The sequence below is a fragment of the Camellia sinensis genome, chromosome 12 (assembly GCF_055761805.1).
Source record: "Camellia sinensis isolate YWXY chromosome 12, ASM5576180v1, whole genome shotgun sequence".
In the NCBI taxonomy this organism is placed as follows: domain Eukaryota; kingdom Viridiplantae; phylum Streptophyta; class Magnoliopsida; order Ericales; family Theaceae; genus Camellia; species Camellia sinensis.
The window spans coordinates 136,947,819-136,969,348 of record NC_138972.1 but is presented as its reverse complement, the minus strand read 5'-3'; the positions used below and the strand labels follow the sequence as shown (position 1 = coordinate 136,969,348).

Below are 21,530 nucleotides of genomic sequence, written 5' to 3'. Positions count from 1 at the left end.
TAATATAAAAATATATTATTATATTAAAATTTGAATTTGTATAAGATATGTGAATTATTTATAATAAAATATTCTTATGTTATGTGATTGTCAATAAGTCATTTTTTATCTAATTTTTAATTGAAGTTTTTTTAAGAATAAATTAAAAAAAAACTTGAAATTTAACAACTAAAGTAAGAAAGGCGTCAAGTATAATTTTACAAAGTGTAATTTATCCTAAATTAAAATAGACCCAAAAAAAAAAAAAAAGTCCATTGGTTTAACGTGGAAGTAAGCGACAGAGCAATGAAGTGAAGGCGACATGGATGAGCGCTCACCTAATAACAAGCATCGTTCAACGCCCCCATTCGTCCTATTTGGCACCCCTCAAATTTAATTCCCAGCTCCCCCAGTGCGTGCTTCGCCTAATGACAAGCATCGTTCAACGCTCCCATTCGTCCTATTTGGGCCCCCTTAAATTTAATTCCCAACTCCCCCAGTGCGCGCTTCTCTCTCTCTCTCTCTATCTCTCTCAACTTAGCAGAAACTTCAGTTCCAGAGGTTTGTCAATCCAAATTCTGATTATCAAACAGTTTTACGAGACTATACATTCTCTCTATGTATGTGCAGAATGCAGATTTAGTGTTTGATTGTTTGTTTCTTTGAATTTTGATCAAGAATGGGAGGAAAGAAGCGTGTTATGGTTCCTGCGAACGAAGTTGACTTGGCGGCCGTGAAGTACGAGCCCGAGCCGATTCAAGGTGTGTTTGTTTGCTCTTTTAATTGCAGTTTCAATTTTTTCCCCATCATTTTTAAATTCAATGTTTAATTTGTGTAAATCATGGTGAAAGAAGAGAATGATCAGATTGATAATCGCTTGTTTTTGATGTTGTTGGTGGTTCTCAGCTCCACATTTGACCGGACTCTCGCTCAAGTTTTTTGTTAAGATACTCGAATCCCCACTGATAGGTTCATTGATCGCATCTTACTTGAAGAAGCAGAATCATATGGTTGAGGTCTGTTCATGTGCAAATTCTCCTTCAAATTTCGATGTATAGGCCATGTTTGGTACAATTTATTGGAAGTCAAAAGTTGATAATTATGAAGAAGAAGCCAAAAGCATCCTCAGTGATAGCTTCTAGATAACCATTTGTTTTTTAGCTTATTGAAGTTGTTTTCTGTTTAATAAGAAGTTACATCAAACCGTCTGGGCACAAACTCCTAGAATTAAAAAAGCTTTAATCAACTTAAATAAACTGCACCAAACAGCCCCTACGCATATACATGTGTATATTTGGATATGTGTTATTAGAAAACGCTAATACGTATTGAAATGCACATTTCGAAACATGATATACTTCTGTTCAAAACGGTAAAATTAGTGATCTGAAACTATTCTAATATATTTTCTTAAATGTTATCTTAAACCAAACCAAACCAAGTATTAAGTTCCATCAAATGGGGTCGGCTCTTAAATGATATCTTTGGAGGAAAAAAAATAAAAATAAAATACACCGATCCCAAGAGGAAAAAAAAAAAACTAAAATGAGTTAAGATTTGACAAGACAAAAACATAAAAATGAAGGGAAAAAAATTTATTGGATGCCTAATAGTTAAAAAAAATTATTGTAGAAGCATCTTAAATTTTCAAGTGTTACATATATAAGTGTACTCTTATGTACCACATTTTAGAGCATGTGGTGTACCACGTTCCCGTTCCCGTTCCCATTCTCGTTTCACATACGAGGATGATCCACGTTCTAGGAAACATAGATTTGGACATCTCTTTCTAGTTATATTCATATTTTTTTTTTTTTTGGTGTCAGTAGTTGTGATGTTAAAAGCATGAGACTAATTTTGCTAAAAATGTTGATAATTGACAGAAATTACGGAATACTGTGATACCAGAGACACCAATGTTTAAACCCGAGTTTCCTCCTCAAGGTTTGTTCTTAAAATTCTTATATCCATGATTCTTTTCCTTAAATGAAAAGCTCATGTTCAATGTAGTTTACAAATTGTTGGAATGAGTAGCTCCATGTTAATTCACTGAATTGGAAGGAAGTGGGGGGGGGGGGGGGGGGGTTGTCTGGGTTATCAAGCATTAAAATTTATTTTATTTAACCTGTTCAATTCATATATCACTCCTACAAATGATCCCCATTCACTGGTGAGTAATTAGATGAGAAGACCATGTGCTTAAGCAGTTTGACATCACACAATCGCATTTGTCCAGCTCTTTCTTGATGAATATTGTGATTTTCTTTTTGTCTAACTCTTTTTCAATGAATACTGCAATTTTCTTTTTGAACCTTTTTTTTTTCTCCCTTCCCGAGAGGCATTACCTCATTTGTGTATTATCAATGTCAGAAATTTGGGAAATTGGAAATCTTGATTGAAAGACGTTGGTGCTATACCTTGCTTGGCCTTTTGGCTTAGGCCAAGGGTACTTTGTGCTCTTATCAATTTAAGACACTTGCACTAGCTTTGTTGCTTTACCTGTGAGAGTATTGAAAGTGATTGAGGGCACATGAATCATGACACAGAGAAATTTGCAGTGTGGAATGGAGTGAAACATAAAAAAAAAAATTGCTTACAATTTGTTGTTAATAAGATAATGGCCACTGTACATGAAATTTACCCAGTTTGTATGATGTGAGTTTAGATCCAGAGCCCGGAGTTGTTGGTTTGGAAGAAGATGGAAAACCTGAAGACCGTGTTGAATTAGCCTTGCAGTGTCTCCCACGTCATGATGCTTCTACCTGTTGGACTGGTGATTCAACTCCATCCTTCCGCTACTGGAAGATACGTGATTATGCATATGCTTATCGGTCTAGGCTGGCAACCCCATCTATGGTATCTTGTTGTTTAAAATGATGTAATATTATTGCTTGATTGATTACAAGATTGATTTGATTACAATTCCTATACAATCTATATATAGAAGAAAATGTGGTAGTAGGTGTAGTGGAGGTGATAGTGGGTTAGGTGAAGTGGAGTGTGTGGTGAAGTGGAGGTAGGTGAAGTGGAGTGTGTAGTGGAGTAGGTGAAGGTAAAGGGGAAATTCTAACAGCCCCCCGCAAACTCAAGGAGGAGAGAAACTAACCAACTTGAGTTTGGAGAGAGTAACAAACCAAGAAAATACATAAAAATAAAAGAGGATAGGAGACACTGTATGGTCGTGTCAGACCATTGGTGAAGACACTGTATGGGGTGTCATAATGTTGTAGAGGACACTGTATGGTGGTGTCAGACCGATGTAGAGGACAGTTTATGGGGTCATGTCGGACCGTTGTAGAAGACAGTTTATGGGGTCATGTCGGACCGTTTGTAGAAGACAGTTTATGGGGTCATGTCGGACCGTTGTAGAAGACAGTTTATGGGGTCATGTCGGACCGTTGTAGAAGACAATGTTGTGACAGTTTACGGAGTCTTGCTGGACCCTTGTAGAAACTAACCGGAATCAATGTCGGGACAGTTTACAGAGTCTTGTCGGACCCTTGTAGAAACTAACCGGAATCTATGTCGGGACAGTTTACAGAGTCTTGTCGGACCCTTGAAGGAGCTAACCGGAATCAATGTCGGGATAGTTTACAGAGTCTTGTCGGACCCTTGAAAAAGCTAACCGGAATCAAATGTCGGGACAGTTTATAGGGTCATGTCGGACCGTTGGTGAAAGTGGCACCTTCAAAAGGCGTGCCCAATTTTATCAAAAGGCGTGCCCAAATCATCAAAAGGTGTGCCGGACATGATGACGAGGCACGTGGGCGCCTTGGCTTGCGTGCCCGTTTGTCGGCTGGTGGTAAGAGGCGCGCGATGCGCGTGGCTGCCTCGGCTATAAAACGGAGGCTGAGGCTGAGGCAGACGAGTCTGAAACCTCGGAACGCTCGGAGAGCTTGTCTCTGCAAATCTTGAAACACCTGGAAACCAACCCTTCTCTGAAACACTTAGCAACTCAAAAACATGGCCTCTTCTTCCCGTCCAGTTACCCAGAACCTGCTCACGCTCTTTCCAGAACTGAACGAGCCCACAAGAGAAATAACTGGTGCGGTGGCCAGTGAACCGCAACCAAACACCTTTGGTTTTGCTCCATTGAACTTTCCGATGCGGTCGGTGGAGCAAAAAATGGCGATGCAAACTGATATTGAGGCTAATCAGTATACTCTGAAGTCATGCGTGGAAACCATGACGGCGGTCACAAATTTGTCGAACCGGCTGCAGAGTAGGACAAATGAGGTGCAGCATTTAAACGCCCAGCTGGCGCTGCTCCAACGCATGTATAAGGATGCGCGAGCAGAGATAAGCGTGCTAAGGACAGAAAACAAGGAGCTGAAGCGGAAGGCCACCGTGATGTTCCGATTTGGAGGACCGCCATATGCGGCAGTGGAGGAGCAGGGAGTAAATGTGCTCGGTGGCGGGGGAAATCCGGAGGCAACACCGTCAAGGGCTGCTCAGGACGGAGGCAAGAAGAAGAGACCGGCGGAATAGGCGAAGAAGTGAGGTCGAGTGGTGGCCGGCTGCAGAAAAGAAAACAAAGCTGTTGGTTTTTTTTTTTTTTTTTTTTTTTTTTTTTTTTTTTTTTTTTGGTGTAAAATGGTGATCGGGGTGAATCCCGACATGAATAAAATAAGTTTGGTGTGCAGTTCTTCTGCTTCTTCATTCGTCCTGTTTTGTTTTGTTTTGTTTTTTTTTTTTTTGTTTTTTTGTTTTTTTTTTTTTTTTTTTTGAATCAAAAAAAAAAATATATATATATATATATATATATATATATATAAATATATATTCTATAGACTCTAGTGGAAGGAATGATGGGTTTTGTGTGAAGAATAAAAAATAAATAAATAAATAAATAAATAAATAAATAAAATAAAAGGTGTCTCTTTATGTGCGTGTCGGCTAGTGGAGCAGATATTAAAAGAAAAAGAAAGGAAAAGAGAGGGTGTAAAAGGAGAGAGAGAGAAAAGAGTGTGCTGTTCAAAAGATGGAGTAAAAGAAAAAGAAAGTTGAGTGGGCTCTCTCTCTCTCTTTGTGTTTTAGAGTTTAGATTTGATATATTCCTGCAGATCTGGTGTAACAATGGCGTGGCCTCCATCTGCATCCAACGAATCTGGATCTGCCAATTTTCCATATTGCAGAAAACAGAAATCTCTTGGTCTCTTATGCACCAATTTCGTGAGCTTGTACAATCAAGACAACGTGGAAACAATCGGACTTGACGATGCCGCCACTCGATTAGGAGTTGAGAGGCGTCGGATCTACGACATCGTCAATGGACTAGAAAGTGTTGGTGTTCTTGCAAGAAAGGCAAAGAATCGATATTCTGGGAAAGGGTTTGGAGGAGTTCCAAAGACTCTGCAGCAGCTAAGGGAAGAGGGTTTGAGGGAGAATTTCAATACATTCAATGGAAATAACTAGGTAAAAGTTTCAGATGATGATGAGGATGAGAAAATTTCCAATCCAAGTTTGGATTTCTTCCCATAGTCAACTAACAGACGTTCCAGCAGAAGTGAACCAAGACCAGAACTAGTGCCTCCACCAACAGCATTGAAGACCAGGAATGAAGAAGTCATTAATGCCATCATGCAGGATGTGGACACCGACAAGGATGAACGTATAAGTCATGAAGAGTTTGCATCAATGATGAAGGCCGGGACGGATTGGAGAAAAGCATCAAGGCAGTATTCAAGAGAGACGGTTAGTGTGTAGAGGTCCGGCGGGCGGCCAAGGCGAGGCTGCCGCCCGCCGGGGAAGCAAAATTACTAGCTTCTTTAACCTTGCTCTGATACCATGTTTAAAATGATGTAATATTATTGCTTGATTGATTACAAGATTGATTTGATTACAATTCCTATACAATCTATATATAGAAGAAAATGTGGTAGTAGGTGTAGTGGAGGTGATAGTGGGTTAGGTGAAGTGGAGTGTGTGGTGAAGTGGAGGTAGGTGAAGTGGAGTGTGTAGTGGAGTAGGTGAAGGTAAAGGGGAAATTCTAACACTTGTAATTGTTGCCAATTTTATTTATTTATTTATTTATTTTTCCCAACTAACTACTGTGAAGAAGAATCTCACTGTCAGCATATAGGTTGCAGAACGCTTCATTTCAGCCATGGAGGAGTTCAGCAATAAGAAGCCCCCAACTCCACTATTGATATCTTTTGATGCTGAGGAAGTAAGAAAGCAAGCTGCGGCTTCCACACAAAGGTTTGAGGAAGGTATCACTGATTTTGAATGTGAATTCCTGTTTTTGTTATTGTTAGTAGCAGATCTGTTACTAAATGTGTATTTTACATCTGACTGTCCGCTCTTGAGTGTGGAAGTTTTCTGAGCTAGAATTTAGTTGTTAATTCCCCAATGGTTGTGGGTTGTGCAGGACACCCACTGTCAATCTTGGATGGGATTTTCATGGCTATCAAGGATGATATAGACTGCTATCCTCATCCATCAAAGGGTAAAATATAATTGAATTTTCATTTTCATGAAGTTTTCTTACTCAATTTACAAATGTAGCTCAGTATTCTATGACAAACAGGTGCAACGACGTGGTTTCATGAGGTGCGCCCTATTAAAAAAGATGCAGTTTCTGTATCAAGGTTACGTAGCTGTGGTGTTATTTTTGTTGGAAAGGCAAATATGCATGAAATGGGTCTAGGAACAACAGGAAATAATGCAAACTATGGGTAAGATTCCATGTAGTAGCTATGTAAACAAAGAGATAAATATGATTTCAGTGTTCAACATGCATGCATGACAAGGTGACTGCAGAGATTGTTGAATGGAGAAATAAGACTGTTATATTCAGCGTATTACCTGCTGGTAGCGCGTTAGCTTTACAAAGGCTACTTAATTTATAACGTATCTTGCATCTTAGAATTATATTTGATTTATTTATCTGCTTAAAATTGCTTTATACCCTGATATTTAAGTCTTTGCAATGTTCTTAGAATTATTTAAATGGACCCCACATAACAATGGTGCTTCATATATTGAACATGTTAGATTTTTAGTTTGGGGAAATATCTCAGCATATTGCCTTTTGTTTGCACGTTATTCTTGGAAAACTTATATTATCAAATGTCTTGCGTCCAATTATTATTTATATGATTTACTGGTTATCCACTTTTGCATATATGCTAACCTCATGAGCCACTAACCTCATGAGCCACATAAGTTATAACTTAAGTGATTTTTTTTGACAGAATAAATATATTGTTTGGACATAAATGGCCAAGATTATGTTTATCTTATATAATTTGAACCACGGTTGGCTTAGTTCCTGATTTTTTGTTTCCAGTTAAATGAACCTATTATTAATAAAAGTGATTCATTGGCTTTAGATCTTGCTTACATGAACTTAAATCGTCTCACATTATAGTTATTTATTTATTTATTATTTTTATGAACATGATTTATCCATTCACCTTTTTATCTCCATCACTTCTTTCATTGACTTCTAAATTGCTATCATTGACAAATATCTTTCACAAATCTGCTCATAATGACAGAACAACAAGAAACCCACATGATCCAAAAAGGTATACAGGTGGATCTTCCTCAGGCCCAGCAGCAATTGTAGCTTCTGGGCTTTGTTCAGCTGCACTAGGAACAGATGGTGGAGGTTGTACAAATTTGTCATATTGTCTTCAACTGATTCTCTTTATTTTTCAAGACAATTATTGATATTGCTTTATTAATGCAAAATACAGGTTCAGTTCGTATTCCTTCTTCCCTTTGTGGTGTAGTGGGCTTGAAAACAACATATGGTCGGACTGACATGAAAGGGTAAAATTTTGGAATTATATGATGTCCAGTGTCTTACATTACCATTGTCCATTTTACTGTACGGTTCTCTGCATAATGAAGTCACGTTAACTGATAAAAAGAAGCATAATGCTTGCGTCTGTCAGCCAATCTTCTGCGTGTTTTAGGGGAGGTTTATTGATTAGTATATTTACAGACACCCACACACACACACACATATATATGCATGCAAATATCTTTGTACATTTTTTTCTTTTATGTGATAGAGGGCTTGCTTCATATGCTGTTGGTGTATTGGGTAAGCTATGGATATAACAAGTCTTAAAAAATGGACACCTACCACAAAGCAAGAAGAAAGCAAACTAAAGAAGAAAAGCTACCACAAGTCTTAGTATATTGAAATGAAGATAAAGAAGAAAAGCTTCAATATTAAGAAAGCAAACTGAGCAAAGCAAAAGGCTTGTGGCCACACCATCCTTTGCAGCCTTAAAAAAACTGAATGGCATATCATTCATGATGTAGGGTCATGTTACCATAGCCTGACAACCTGTGGTTTATTGTTGCAATATCATAGATGCAACTATAGTTGCACTTAGCCAATGCTAAGTTTTTATTCCAAGTTGTGTGCAAGATTGAAGTTAGAATTGCTCAAGGGCTAGCATATGCTTTTGTTGTAGTTAGAAAGGTATTCAACTGATAAAAAAGAAATTTTTTTAGCTTCCCAATGCTATTAGTGGTTTTTAAAAAAAGTAGCGTTTTCTTTCTTTTCCCTTGTAGGTACAGTCCAAGAAGACCTGTTTTTGTTTTATGAGTTGTCTGAAATCTCTCCTCATTTTTTTAATATCCCCGTCAGATAAGCAATCAGATAGTGTCACTTTGGGTGATAAAATTTGCAACAAGTTTTTTGGCCATCCACCAAGTCTTTTGAGTCTTTTATCTCCAGCGGAATGCCTCTTCCCGCTTTTTATACGTCTTCCTTGCACAGGCTCAGATGATCTCACTGGCTTAGGAGGTCTCCAATATATATATATATATATATTCCTGCTAAGGTTATCCAACAATTATAGAGCCTAGATTCTTATCTGAATTTACATTTAATGTTCATTGTTGCTAAATGATGTTCAACAATTTACTTTGCAAGTAACAGCTACTTTTACCTTGATATATGGAATCCTTTCTATCTGTATATCAGTTTCAGTTGCAATTAACTTTTCTATTACATGTTGCTGACATTGAATTCCATATTATTTGTCTCTGTAAAAAATAGATGTATTATTGATTGATTGTATTGATTGATTTCTAATTTATTGTGTTAGTTACAAATTCCTATATATAGAAGAAAATGTGGTAGTAGGTGTAGGAGTGAAGTGGAGGTGGTAGGTGGAGTGTGTGGTAGTGGAGGTGAGTGGAGGTGGTAGGTGATGATATATTTTAACAGCCCCCCGCAAACTCAAGGAGGATAGGAACTAACCAACTTGAGTTTGGAGAAAGGAACAAAACAAGAAAATACATAAAAATAAAAAAAGGATAGGTGACACTGTATGGTCGTGTCAGACCATTGGTGAAGACACTGGATGGTGGTGTCATAACGTTGTAGAGGACACTGTATGGTGTTGTCATAACGTTGTAGAGAACACTGGATGGCGGTGTCAGACCGATGTAGAAGACAGTTTATGGGGTCATGTCGGACCGTTGTAGAAAACAGTTTATGGGGTCATGTCGGACCGTTGTAGTAGACAATGTTGTGATAGTTTACGGAGTCTTGCTGGACCCTTGTAAAAAACTAACCGGAATCAATGTCGGGACAGTTTACAAAGTCTTGTCGGACCCATGAAGGAGCTAACCGGAATCAATGTCGGGACAGTTTACAGAGTCTTGTCGGACCCTTGTAGAAACTAACCGGAATCAATGTCGGGACAGTTTACAGAGTCTTGTCGGACCCTTGTAGAAACTAACCGGAATCAACGTCGGGACAGTTTACAGAGTCTTGTCGGACCCTTGTAGAAACTAACCGGAATCTATGTCGGGACAGTTTACAGAGTCTTGTCGGACCCTTGTAAAAGTTGCACCCTCAAAAGGTGTGCCCAATTTTTCAAAAGGCGTGCCATCAAAAGGCGTGCCCAATTCATCAAAAGGTGTGCCGAACATGATGGCGAGGCACGTGGGCGCCTTGGCTTGCGTGCCCGTTTGTCGGCTGGCGTCGCGCGATGCGCGTGTCTGCCTTGGCTATATAACCAAGACGAAGGCAGAGGCTGAGGCAGAGAAAAAACTGAGAGAAACCTCTGAAAAATCCTTCGTGTTGCTGAGAAAGATAGTTCCGTTTGCTGAGAGAGAGTCTGTAATACTCTGTTGCCCAGAAAATAGTCTGTAACACTTTGTTGCCCAGAAAATGGCCTCGTCCTCGTCTTCCCGTGGACTGCTCACCCTCTTTCCCGACCTCAACGAGTCAACAAGAGAGAGAACTGGTGCGGTGGCACTGGAATCTCAACCAAGCGCCCCGGAGTTTGCTCCGTTGAACTTTCCGATGCGGTCTGTGGAGCAAAGAATGGCAGTGCAGTCGGATGTGGAGGCCAATCAGTATACTTTGAAGGCATGTGTGGAAAGCATGACGGCGGTCACAAATTTGTCGAACCGGCTGCAGAGTAGGACAAATGAGGTGCAACATTTAAACTCCCAGCTGGCTCTGCTCCAACGCATGTATAAGGATGCGCGAGCAGAGATAAGCGTGCTAAGGGCAGAAAACAAGGAGCTGAAGCGGAAGGCCACCGTGATGTTCCGATTTGGAGGGCCGCCATATGCTGCAGTGGAGGAGCAGGGAGTAGTGATCATGCCCAGTGGAGTGGGAAACACGGAGGCAACACCGTCAAGGGTCGCTCAGGACGGAGGCAAGAAGAAGAGACCGGCGGCAGAGTAGAGAAAAAAAATCCCGCCTGTGGATGTGGTTGTTTGGGTTTTGGTTGTGTGGTCTTGGTTTTTTGTTTTTTTGTTTTTGTTTTTGTTTTTTTTTTGTTTATTGTTTTTTTTTTTTTTTGTGTGATCGGGGTGGATCCCCAGCATGAAGAAATGACAAGGTTGTGGAATGTTGTTGGTGTTATTTTGTGTTGTTTAATAATAAAAATAAAAGAAAATAAAAATAGATAAAAAAAAAATATTTTTGGATGGGTTATTTGAGAAAGAGATATTATTATAGAGTGGATATTTGAAAGAGAGGAAAAGTGGTTTGGAGAAAATAAATAAAAATAATTGATTTTGAAATCAAACGGAAGAGATTGGGGAAATAAGGAAAGTGGTTCACGTGGTTTTTTTTTTTTTTTTTGGAATGAAAAAGAGAAGATAAAATAAAATAAATAAAGGTAATGTTGAGGGCGGCGGTGTAGTGGTTTATGTGTAGTTGATACCAGCTTTGTCTGGTACTCATTACTTGTGCATTATACAACTCCAAATAAAATAAATAAAGGAAAAGAGGGGGACAAAACCCATGTGCTCTGCTTCACCGTCTCCAAACAAGAGAGAAAGAGGGAAAGACTGCAGCGCACACTAGCGCCAGGCCATTTTTCTTCTCTGGTTCGGTTTCATGAATTCTGCTCTCTCTACTCTACTCTCTTCTCTCCCTCTCTCTACAATTCAGTTGGAGGAGAGACTGTGTTGAGAGGTGTTTAAATGGAGTGATGGTGTAAAGTCAACCACCACTCGTTGCAACTACCCCCTCAGATGAAAAAGTTTGGTATAGGTGCAGCAAGTGTGCTGCCCTTCCAAAGGACTGCACCACCGTGCAGAAATGTTACATTGAGCTCTCCAAGCAAGTCAAGGCAAAGCTTGGAAAGGTGGATGAGTACTTCCTCAAGCTGGCTGACGCCATGGTCACATGGATTGAAGCGTGGGATGAACTCAACCCGGCTGAAGGAGAAGCAGTTGTACTAACCAAAGAATCCGGAAGTATCATACTGCAACCATTGATGTGCCTGGACCTGAAGTTCATCGATTGGCTGCTATGGCTGGAAAATATAAGATATATTTAGTGATGGGTGTGATAGAGATGACAGCGGAATAGGTTGAGGTCCGGCGGGCAGCTAAGGTGAGGTTGCCGCCCGCCGGGGAAGCGAAAATACTAGGTTCTAAACCTGCTCTGATACCATGTAAAAAATAGATGTATTATTGATTGATTGTATTGATTGATTTCTAATTTATTGTGTTAGTTACAAATTCCTATATATAGAAGAAAATGTGGTAGTAGGTGTAGGAGTGAAGTGGAGGTGGTAGGTGGAGTGTGTGGTAGTGGAGGTGAGTGGAGGTGGTAGGTGATGATATATTTTAACAGTCTCCATGCAATTAATTTCAAAACGTTTAGATTTTGAGGCACTCTTCTACAATTCTTTCTTGTTAAATATCATCTCTAGTATAGTTGTTCAGCACATATGACATAACGTCATCTTATAGAAAACAATTTATTTGTACACAGCCATTGCAAAAGAGATATCTTCACTGGGCTGATCTTATTTGCAAATTGTAATTGGCAAACCAATTTTCTCTCCGCCGGTTTTTCTGGTCATAGCAATGTTTGCTTGATGGATGTTCATAATAATGTAAACCATCCATTTTCCACCCATTTGAGTAGTCATACTAATGGCAAGATTATCTACCAGTCACCCTAGTCATTTGCCATATTGAAGTCTTAAGCTTAACAGTTGAGGATATGCTTTCATGTTGGAATAATCATTCTAGGGCTTAACAGAGTCAGCACCTTTTGAACAATATGTTTTGTCATAAATATTTATTAAGACATTAGTTAATGGCAGTCTTATTTGTTAAATCAAGAATTTATCTATAGGAAAAAGTAAAATGGAGGCCAAGTTTGATGTTATAAGAAATCTTGTGTAATAGATGATACTAGAATTGAAAAGCCCAACCCACATTTCTTCTTATAACCCAGGTATTAAGGAGAGGGAATTTGGAGTCTTATAACCAGCACATATGGGGCAACTCTAGGCGATGTGGGACATATTCTAACACACCCTCCTGGGCCACAAGATACAGCTGGACAAATGGCACACCAATCACAGGTCCAACCAAGCTCTGATACCAAATTGAAAAGCCCATCCCACACTTCTCCTTAAAACCCAGGTATTGAGGAAAGGAAATTTGGAGTCTTATAACCAGTACAGATGGTGCAACTCCAGGCGATGTGGGACACATTCCAACAATTAGTGAAGTTCCCAATGTAATGCACATTACCATACTTGTCTAACCTACTCGTAGTGGAATTTTTGCAATATACCATATAACTAAAGAAGGAGAATTTGTCCTATATTTTAAGATGTGTAGTTTCTTTATAGCAAGCATTTTCTGTGTTGAAGATGTTATAAACGCTTGTTGGATGGGCCAGTCATGCTCCATTTCACTTTTAACCTTCTGGATGTCTACTCTTGTAGGGCATTATGTGATGCAGGGACTGTGGAAATTATAGGACCAATTGCATCAAACTTGGAGGATGTCATACTTGTGTAAGTGATTCATCTAGATGTGTTGTCGTTTTTCTAAATTTCTACCTTTCTTATGTGGTAAAGCCCTTGGCATTAGTTAAATAGATTGCCTTACAAGTAAATGTTTTATCTTGATACCCCATTTATGTGTGGTTTAAGAATTGTATATCAAAATTTGTATTAGCTTTTTATCATGGGGCACATGTGTGGAATTTTTGTTTTGGCTTTTTTTTGGGTGAATACCTCTCTTCTCTGTTTTGGCTTGTTTGGTAAGATATAGAATCTTTCAGGCTTGCATTTCATCAGTAAACAACTGTAGACATGATCTTTTAAATATCAGTGCCGAATCACGATGGAGGGCTTGCCAAACTTCTATCAGTACAGGAATAATAAAAAAGAGAGAAAATACATAACTTCATATTGGAAAAAGTGGCCTTCTGAAGTCATATACATACATGTGCTTAACTAAGATGGTGGCGGTGAAATGTGATGTGATGGTTGTTTGGGTTGTACTGGAAGAGAGAAAGGAGGTCGGGGAAGTTGATGTGCTGGTTGCTTGGGTCAGGTTGTTGTAGGAAAAAGAGAATTGAGGGAATTAATTGTTCAAAGGGAGAATTAAAGGAATTAACTCTGTTAGAATTTACCATCACCTTCCCATCACCTACCACCACTACCACCTCACCTACTCCACTAAACCTAACCCACTACACACTCCACTTCACCTAACCCACTATCACCTCCACTACACCTACTACCACATTTTCTTCTATATATAGATTGTATAGGAATTGTAATTAATGCATCTTGTAATCTATCAATCAAGACATCAATCAATAATACATAAATTCTTACATGGTATCAGAGCAAGGTTAAGAATTTAATATTTTTTCGCTTCACCGGCGGGCGGCAACCTCGCCTTGGCCGCCCGCCGGACCTCAACCTAGTCCGCTAGAATTGTCTACTACATACCTACCTCCTCATCATATCTTCATAACATCTCATTCTCTCTCGGCATCATAGTAGCCGTGATACTGCTCATACTTCTGGACAGCGGAGAGAACATCGTCTTTCTCGATCTTTCCGCCGACGCCGGTGGCGAGATCCAAGGCTCCGGCTTTCGACATCACTCTCCCCAAATAGTCCATAGCAGCTTCTCCACCGGAAAGATACTCCTAACAGCAGCGGAAAAAAGGTGTTTCCCTCAGCCAAACAAGGCTCAATAGCTGTGGTCCTCATCAAAATACGTGTAATTGCTACTCCTGAACTTGGTTTCCCTATCCTTGCTAACAAGCTTCTCAAATGCTTCCGGGCCATGTTCTTCTATGTACTTCTCAGCAGCAGTTAGAATGTCATCTGGCTTACTGAAGATGTCCTTCTTCCTTGGGACATACTAGACGTTAACAGTCTGCTGTGGGTTAAGAAAGAAAGGCCTCAAATAATGCTCATAAACATATGCAGCACCACTGATACTCTTTATGATGGTGGATATTTCAATGCCATTACAACACAGCACCTTGAAATTTATTTTATTTTATTTTCTTATCTCTCTTTCTGACCATTACAACACAGCACCAGCACACTTGTTCCCACCTTTCATCATGGTCTCCACTTTCTTTTTCTTTTTTTATATTTATTTTAATCCATCTTTTTTGAAAACAAAACCAATATCACTTTTTTTAATTCCTTAATTTATTTTAATAACATGAGTGGCCTCTCTTTTCCACCATCTCCCTCTTTTTCTACACAATATTTTTGTACCACCGCCCACTCCATGATTTCCATATTAATATTATTATTATTATTATTTTCACAAAAAAAAAAAAAAAAAAAAAAAAATCATTCCAGTTGATTTTTCTGCCTTACCACACCTACCATTCGAGTTTGCCAAACACACTTATTTTATTCATGTCAGGATCAACCCCGATCATAATTTTACACGCGAAAAAAAAAAAAAAAAAAAAAAAAAAAAAAAAAAAAAAAAAAACCACCATAACACACCCAACACCCACAGTGGGATTTTTCTTCTCTACTCTGCTGCAGATCTCTTCTTCTTTCCTCCGTCCTGGGCGGCCCTTGACGGTGCTGCCTCCGTGTTTCCTACGCCGCCGAGCACGTTCACTCCTCCATACTCCTCCACTGCAGCATACGGCGGACCTCCAAATCGGAACATCACAGTGGCCTTCCGCTTCAGCTCCTTATTTTCTGCTTTCAGCACACTTATCTCTGCTCGCGCATCCTTATACATGCGTTGGAGCAGAGCCAGCTGGGAATTTAAATGCTGCACCTCATTTGTCCTACTCTGCAGCCGGTTCGACAAATTTGTGACCGCCGTCATGGTTTCCACGCATGACTTCAGAGTATACTGATTAGCCTCAATATCAGTTTGCACTGCCATTCTTTGCTCCACAGACCGCATCGGAAAGTTCAGCGGAGCAAACTCCAGGGCACTTGGTTGAGGTTCCAGTGCCACCGCTCCAGTTCTCTCTCTTGTTGACTCGTTGAGGTCGGGAAAGAGGGTGAGCAGACCGCGGGAAGACGAAGCCATTTTCTGGGCTACAAAGTGTTCCACAGTTTCTCTCTCCGAAGAGGCAGAGTTTTTTTTTTTTCGAGAAGGGTTGGTTTCAGAGGTTTCAGACTGGTATGCACAGCCTCCACCTCAACCTTGGTTTAAATAGCCAGGGCCGATCCACGCGTATCGCGCGCCACACCAGACGACAAACGGGCGCGCCAGCCAAGGCACTCACGTGCCTCGCCATCATGTCCGGCACATCTTTTTATGACTTAGGCTCGCCTTTTGATGGCACGCCTTTTTATGGATTGGGCACGCCTTTTGATGGCACGCCTTTTGAAAGATTGGGCACACCTTTTGAAGGTGCGACTTTTCAAGGGTCCGACAAGACTCTGTAAACTGTCCCGACATTGATTCCGGTTAGCTCCTTCATGGGTCCGACAAGACTCTGTAAACTGTCCCGACATTGATTCCGGTTAGCTCCTTTATGGGTCCGACAAGACTCTGTAAACTGTCCCGACATAGATTCCGGTTAGTTTCTACAAGGGTCCGACAAGACTCTGTAAACTGTCCCGACATTGATTCCGGTTAGTTTCTACAAGGGTCCAGCAAGACTTCGTAAACTGTCACAACAACTGTCACAACATTGTCTGCTACAACGGTCCGACATGACCCCATAAACTGTCTTCTACATCGGTCTGACACCACCATACAGTGTCCTCTACCACGTTATGACACCCCCATACAGTGTCATCTACAACGTTATGACACCACCATACAGTGTCTTCACCAATGGTCTGACACGACCATACAGTGTCTCCTATCCTTTTTTTTTTTTTTTGTATTTTCTTGTTTTGTTCCTCTCTTCAAACTCAAGTTGGTTAGTTTCTATCCTCCTTGAGTTTGCGGGGGGCTGTTAGAATTTACCATCACCTTCCCATCACCTACCACCACTACCACCTCACCTACTCCACTAAACCTAACCCACTACACACTCCACTTCACCTAACCCACTATCACCTCCACTACACCTACTACCACATTTTCTTCTATATATAGATTGTATAGGAATTGTAATTAATGCATCTTGTAATCTATCAATCAAGACATCAATCAATAATACATAAATTCTTACAAACTCGTTGAGAGAGAGAGACAGAGAGAGACAGAGAGAGACAGAATAGATTTTGTTTATGGTGAAATTAACGTAATTATTTATTTATTTATTTTATAAATAGCATAATATAGGACTCATGATTTTCATGAATGAGGGAAGTCTGGTGATTTGAGGCACTGTCTGATGTCTGTTGTAGTGCTTGTGTCACAACTAAGGGTATATTGGGATTCAAATGGCTTATTACATGAGATACAACTACTTGAAGGGAGTGGGGGATTTTTCACTCATCCTTTGCATGAGGGAGGTTACAGTTAATACTTGGACCAGAGAGGTAGTAAGTGTATTTTGGGGAAACAACAGGGGTACTGGGTGAAATTTGCTTTCTTTCCGCCCCCTAAAGAATTGTTACCTTCTTTATGCTTATACTTTATGGCACTCTATTTTTTAATCCAGACTTCCATTTTTTGGGGTCATAATCCATTATTATTATAACACTTATAACTTAATACTCATGCTTTGAGAGACCTGAAAACACTTGTCATGATTGTTTAAATTGCTTGCATGGCCTCCCAAAGCATTTATGTCCACATTCATATTTGCTTAAATTCTTTCTTTTTCTATGTTTTTGTTTTGTATAGTGACCAATGTTTTTTGAACTCTCGTTGCTTGAACTGATGTCTAGATGAAAATGCAGTAAAAATTGATGTGAATAACCATCAGCAAACAGGACGCTTTAGACTATCTTCATTTGTTATTATTTATTTCTTCAGGTATGCCGCAATTTTGGGCTCCTCTCCTGCCGATAGAATCAGTTTAAGGCCGGTAATTTCTTCAACAATATTTACTTTTTGGCTGAATAAATATTTGTTGCTATAACCTCTTAAGACTTGGCTATGTTGTCATATAAATCAACTAAGTAGCTGAACCCGATGAGTTTTATGGGTGAAAAGGATTCAACTGTGCTGTCTTAATGACATTCTCCATGAGCAATGTCGAAATAATTCCCTTCTCGTTTGTTTAAATGACATTTGGACTAAATCCCCTGTGCAGATGGTTCAAATAAGTACTGACATAAAGTTCTTAATTGAAAGACTGCAAACAATGACCTGAAAAATATGCGATGGATGAATTAAATTATCTTCCTTACTGATCTTTTCAAGTGTCCTATCTGATTTAAATATTTAAAAAAAAAAAAGAAAAAAAAGTAGTAAGACAAACAATTCACCTTTTTTTTTTCTTTTCTTTTTTTGGTGTTGAAAAATCTAAAAGTTTCACTTACTTGTAGCAAGTAGTATTGTTGAATAACTTGGCATGCACATTATGATTCATAGATATAATTTGTTTAAGAAAGAGGGGAAATAATTTTGTCACGCCCCACTTTTTATTACTCGAAGTCATTACCAAATTCATTAACTTAATTCAATTTCAAGGATAACATGCGGAAATAAACTCATACATTCAATCCGTAGAAGTGATTAACAATACTCTCATTCGTATGCAAAGTAAATATTACATGAACATACTTAATAAATTGCCCTTGGGCTTACATCACTTAAGGTACAAGAAGAAGGGTGTAACCCTTTTACAACAATGGCATTCCGCCAATATAACTAAGGCCCCGTGGCCAGTAAATAAGTAGATCCAAATCTTGCAGCTCAACCTGCTTAATACCTGAAAAAGATTCAACAACGTGGGATGAACATAAAGTCCAGTAGGGAACTCAACATGATCCTCAACAATAACTGTAAAAAATATATTGATATAGAGAAAGGAGAGAATAAATTGTATGTATTATTGATTGATATATATTGATGTACATTACAATGATTCATGATTCCTATATATAGAAGAGGGTGAGTGTGTAGTAGGTAAGGAGTAGGTGAAGTGGAGGTGGTAGTGGTGTAGTGGGTTAGGTTTAGTGGAGTAGGTGAGGTGGTAGTGGTGTAGTGGGCTAGGTTTAGTGGAGTAGGTTTAAGTGGGTGAAGGTTTAGTGGAGTAGGTAGATTTTAACAGCCCCCCGCAAACTCAAGGGGGATAGGAACTAACCAACTTGAGTTTGGAGAGAGTAACAAAACAAGAAAATACATAAAAATAAAAGAGGATAGGAGACACTGTATGGTCGTGTCAGACCATTGGTGAAGACACTAGATGGTGGTGTCATAACGTTGTAGAGGACACTGTATGGGGGTGTCATAACGTTGTAGAGGACACTGTATGGTGGTGTCATAACGGTGTAGAGGACACTGGATGGCGGTGTCAGACCGATGTAGAAGACAGTTTATGGGGTCATGTCGGACCGTTGTAGCAGACAATGTTGTGACAGTTTACGGAGTCTTGCTGGACCCTTGTAGAAACTAACCGGAATCAATGTCGGGACAGTTTACAGAGTCTTGTCGGACCCATGAAGGAGCTAACCGGAATCAATGTCGGGACAGTTTACTGAGTCTTGTCGGACCCATAAAGGAGTCGCACCCTCAAAAGGTGTGCCCAATCTTTCAAAAGGCGTGCCATCAAAAGGCGTGCCCAATCCATAAAAAGGCGTGCCATCAAAAGTTGCGCCCTCAAAAGGCGCGCCCACTTCATCAAAAGTCGTGCCCGACAGAAAGCGTCGAGCCATCAAAAGGTGAGCCGGAGACGCGGCGAGGCACGTGAGCGACAGAGCGGCATGTCGGCCGCGTCGTCTGTGTCAATATAAACCAATGCGGAGGCGGAGGAAACCAAACCAGACTGAAACCTCTGAACTTGTTATTCTGAAACAATCTGTAAATACTCTGTATCCAACCCTTATCGGAAACACTCAGCAACCCAAAAAACATGGCCTCTTCTTCCCGTTCAGCTACCCAGAATATGGCCTCTTCATCCCGTGGTCTACTCACTCTCTTTCCCGACCTCAATGAGTCAACAAGAGAGAGAACTGGTGCGGTGGCCAGTGAACCTCAACCAAACACCTCTGTGTTTGCTCCGTTGAACTTTCCGATGCGGTCGGTGGAGCATAAAATGGCGGTGCAAACTGATATTGAGGCCAATCAGTATACTCTGAAGTCATGTGTGGAAACCATGACTGCGGTCACAAACTTGTCGCACCGGCTGCAGAGCAGGACAAATGAGGTGCAACAGTTAAACTCCCAGCTGGCTCTGCTCCAACGCATGTATAAGGATGCGCGAGCAGAGATAAGTGTGCTGAAGGCAGAAAACAAGGAGCTGAAGCGGAAGGCCACCGTGATGTTCCGATTCGGAGGTCCGCCATATGCTGCAGTGGAGGAGCAGGGAATAGTGATCGTGCCCAGTGGAGTGGGAAACACGGAGGCAACACCGTCAAGGGCCGCCCAGGACGGAGGCAAGAAGAAAAGACCGGCGGAATAGGCGAAGAAGTGAGGTCGGTGGGTGGCCGTCTTGGTGTTGTGTTTTGGTTTGTTGTTGTTGTTGTTGGTTTTTTTTTTTTTTTTTTTTTTTTTTTGGTGTAAAATTGTGATCGGGGTTGATCCCTAATATAAATAAAACAAAGTTGTTGTGCAAATCTGTATTGTTGGTTTTTTTTGTTTTTTTTTTTTTTTGGTTAATATATATATATAGGAAAAAACGAAAATGATAAATACGGGGATAAGAAGAAAAAGAAAAATAACTTGTCAAAAGGTTGAGGGACATGCCATGTGGGTGGATGTTTTTTTTGTTTTTTTTTTGTTTTTTTTTTATTACGAAAAAAGGAAGATAAAATAAAATAAATAAAAGGAAAGTGGGGTGCAAAAGGTGATTAAAAGAAATAAATAAAGAAAGAGGGTGATGATGGATATGGGTATAGATGTAATAAAGGAATGAAAAGAAAGAAATAAATAAAGAAAGAAAAGAAGAAAAGAAAATGGGTTTGGACTATGTGCTGCTGTGTGTGTCCCCTCCATGTGCTGTCTCCTCCTGTCATCATACGAAATGGTGGGAAAGTTGACAAATTGGTGGGTGTCATTTATAATAATGGAAATAAAGGTGAGGTAGTGGATGTGTTTGGGAACTGCGTGGAAAGAGAGTGCAGAAATTTAGTGGTCGCCTATTCAGATATTAGAATACGAACCACTAGTTCTCACAACATCAAAAGACCAACAGTGGCCTCTCATTCATTTGCAGCTGCATCCTCTGATGGAGTGTTCTCTCCTTCACCATCTGACGGACCACAAGGCGATTTCCGGTATCGGGTTTGCTGTTGTGTTGGCTGCAGTTTAGGTTGAAGTGCCTTGAGTGGTCCTTTGGGCTTCTCTCCACCTTGCTTCCCCAGAGCCCAATCAGCAGAGTCAAAGTAAGCACGTTCATGGTCCTTACAAATAAGTGGTGGTTTCTTGGGCCCATACTTGCTCTTAACAGCTTCCTCCTCCTGTTGGGGTGATGGCATGGCCTTTTCAGAGTCCTCTGGGACATCTTCATCCACACCTTCATGCTCTTTGACATCTTCCTCCTTGCCTGACATAGTGTTCTTGCATCAATCCAATGTACAGCAGCGGTAAAAACAAGCTCTTGGGAGAAAGGAGAGAGAGCTTAGAGATCTCTTCTTGCAGAGTTACAGCTGTGGAGAGTGGAAGGTATGTGTAGAAAATAAGCGGAATAGATTGAGGTCCGGCGGACGGCTAAGGTGAGGTTGCCGCCCGCCGGTGAAGCGAAAAATACTAGGTTCTAAACTTGCTCTGATACCATGTAAAAAATA

General features: G+C 40.1%; 1 protein-coding gene and 1 long non-coding RNA gene across 4 annotated transcripts in view; both read left to right on the top strand.

The window, feature by feature from the left end:
• The first annotated feature begins 218 nt into the window (after nt 1-218).
• The window catches only part of LOC114317986 (fatty acid amide hydrolase), a 49,904-nt gene continuing 28,592 nt past the window's right edge, over nt 219-21,530 (top strand). Inside the window, exons 1-12 of one of the 3 annotated variants that reach the window (XM_082899988.1) lie at nt 219-540; nt 658-740; nt 886-995; nt 1,863-1,923; nt 2,645-2,835; nt 6,062-6,191; nt 6,350-6,427; nt 6,509-6,656; nt 7,482-7,594; nt 7,683-7,758; nt 13,167-13,238; nt 17,614-17,665. In XM_082899988.1, the coding sequence (XP_082756114.1) occupies nt 659-740; nt 886-995; nt 1,863-1,923; nt 2,645-2,835; nt 6,062-6,191; nt 6,350-6,427; nt 6,509-6,656; nt 7,482-7,594; nt 7,683-7,758; nt 13,167-13,238; nt 17,614-17,665 (1,113 nt within the window). In that variant the 5' untranslated portion in view covers nt 219-540; nt 658. The other 2 variants (XR_014347278.1, XM_082899989.1) reach the window with 2 other exon arrangements.
• On the top strand, nt 17,672-20,196 carry LOC145804812 (uncharacterized). The gene is made up of 2 exons (XR_014347284.1): nt 17,672-18,770; nt 18,813-20,196. It is a non-coding gene; the product is annotated as an uncharacterized LOC145804812 (long non-coding RNA).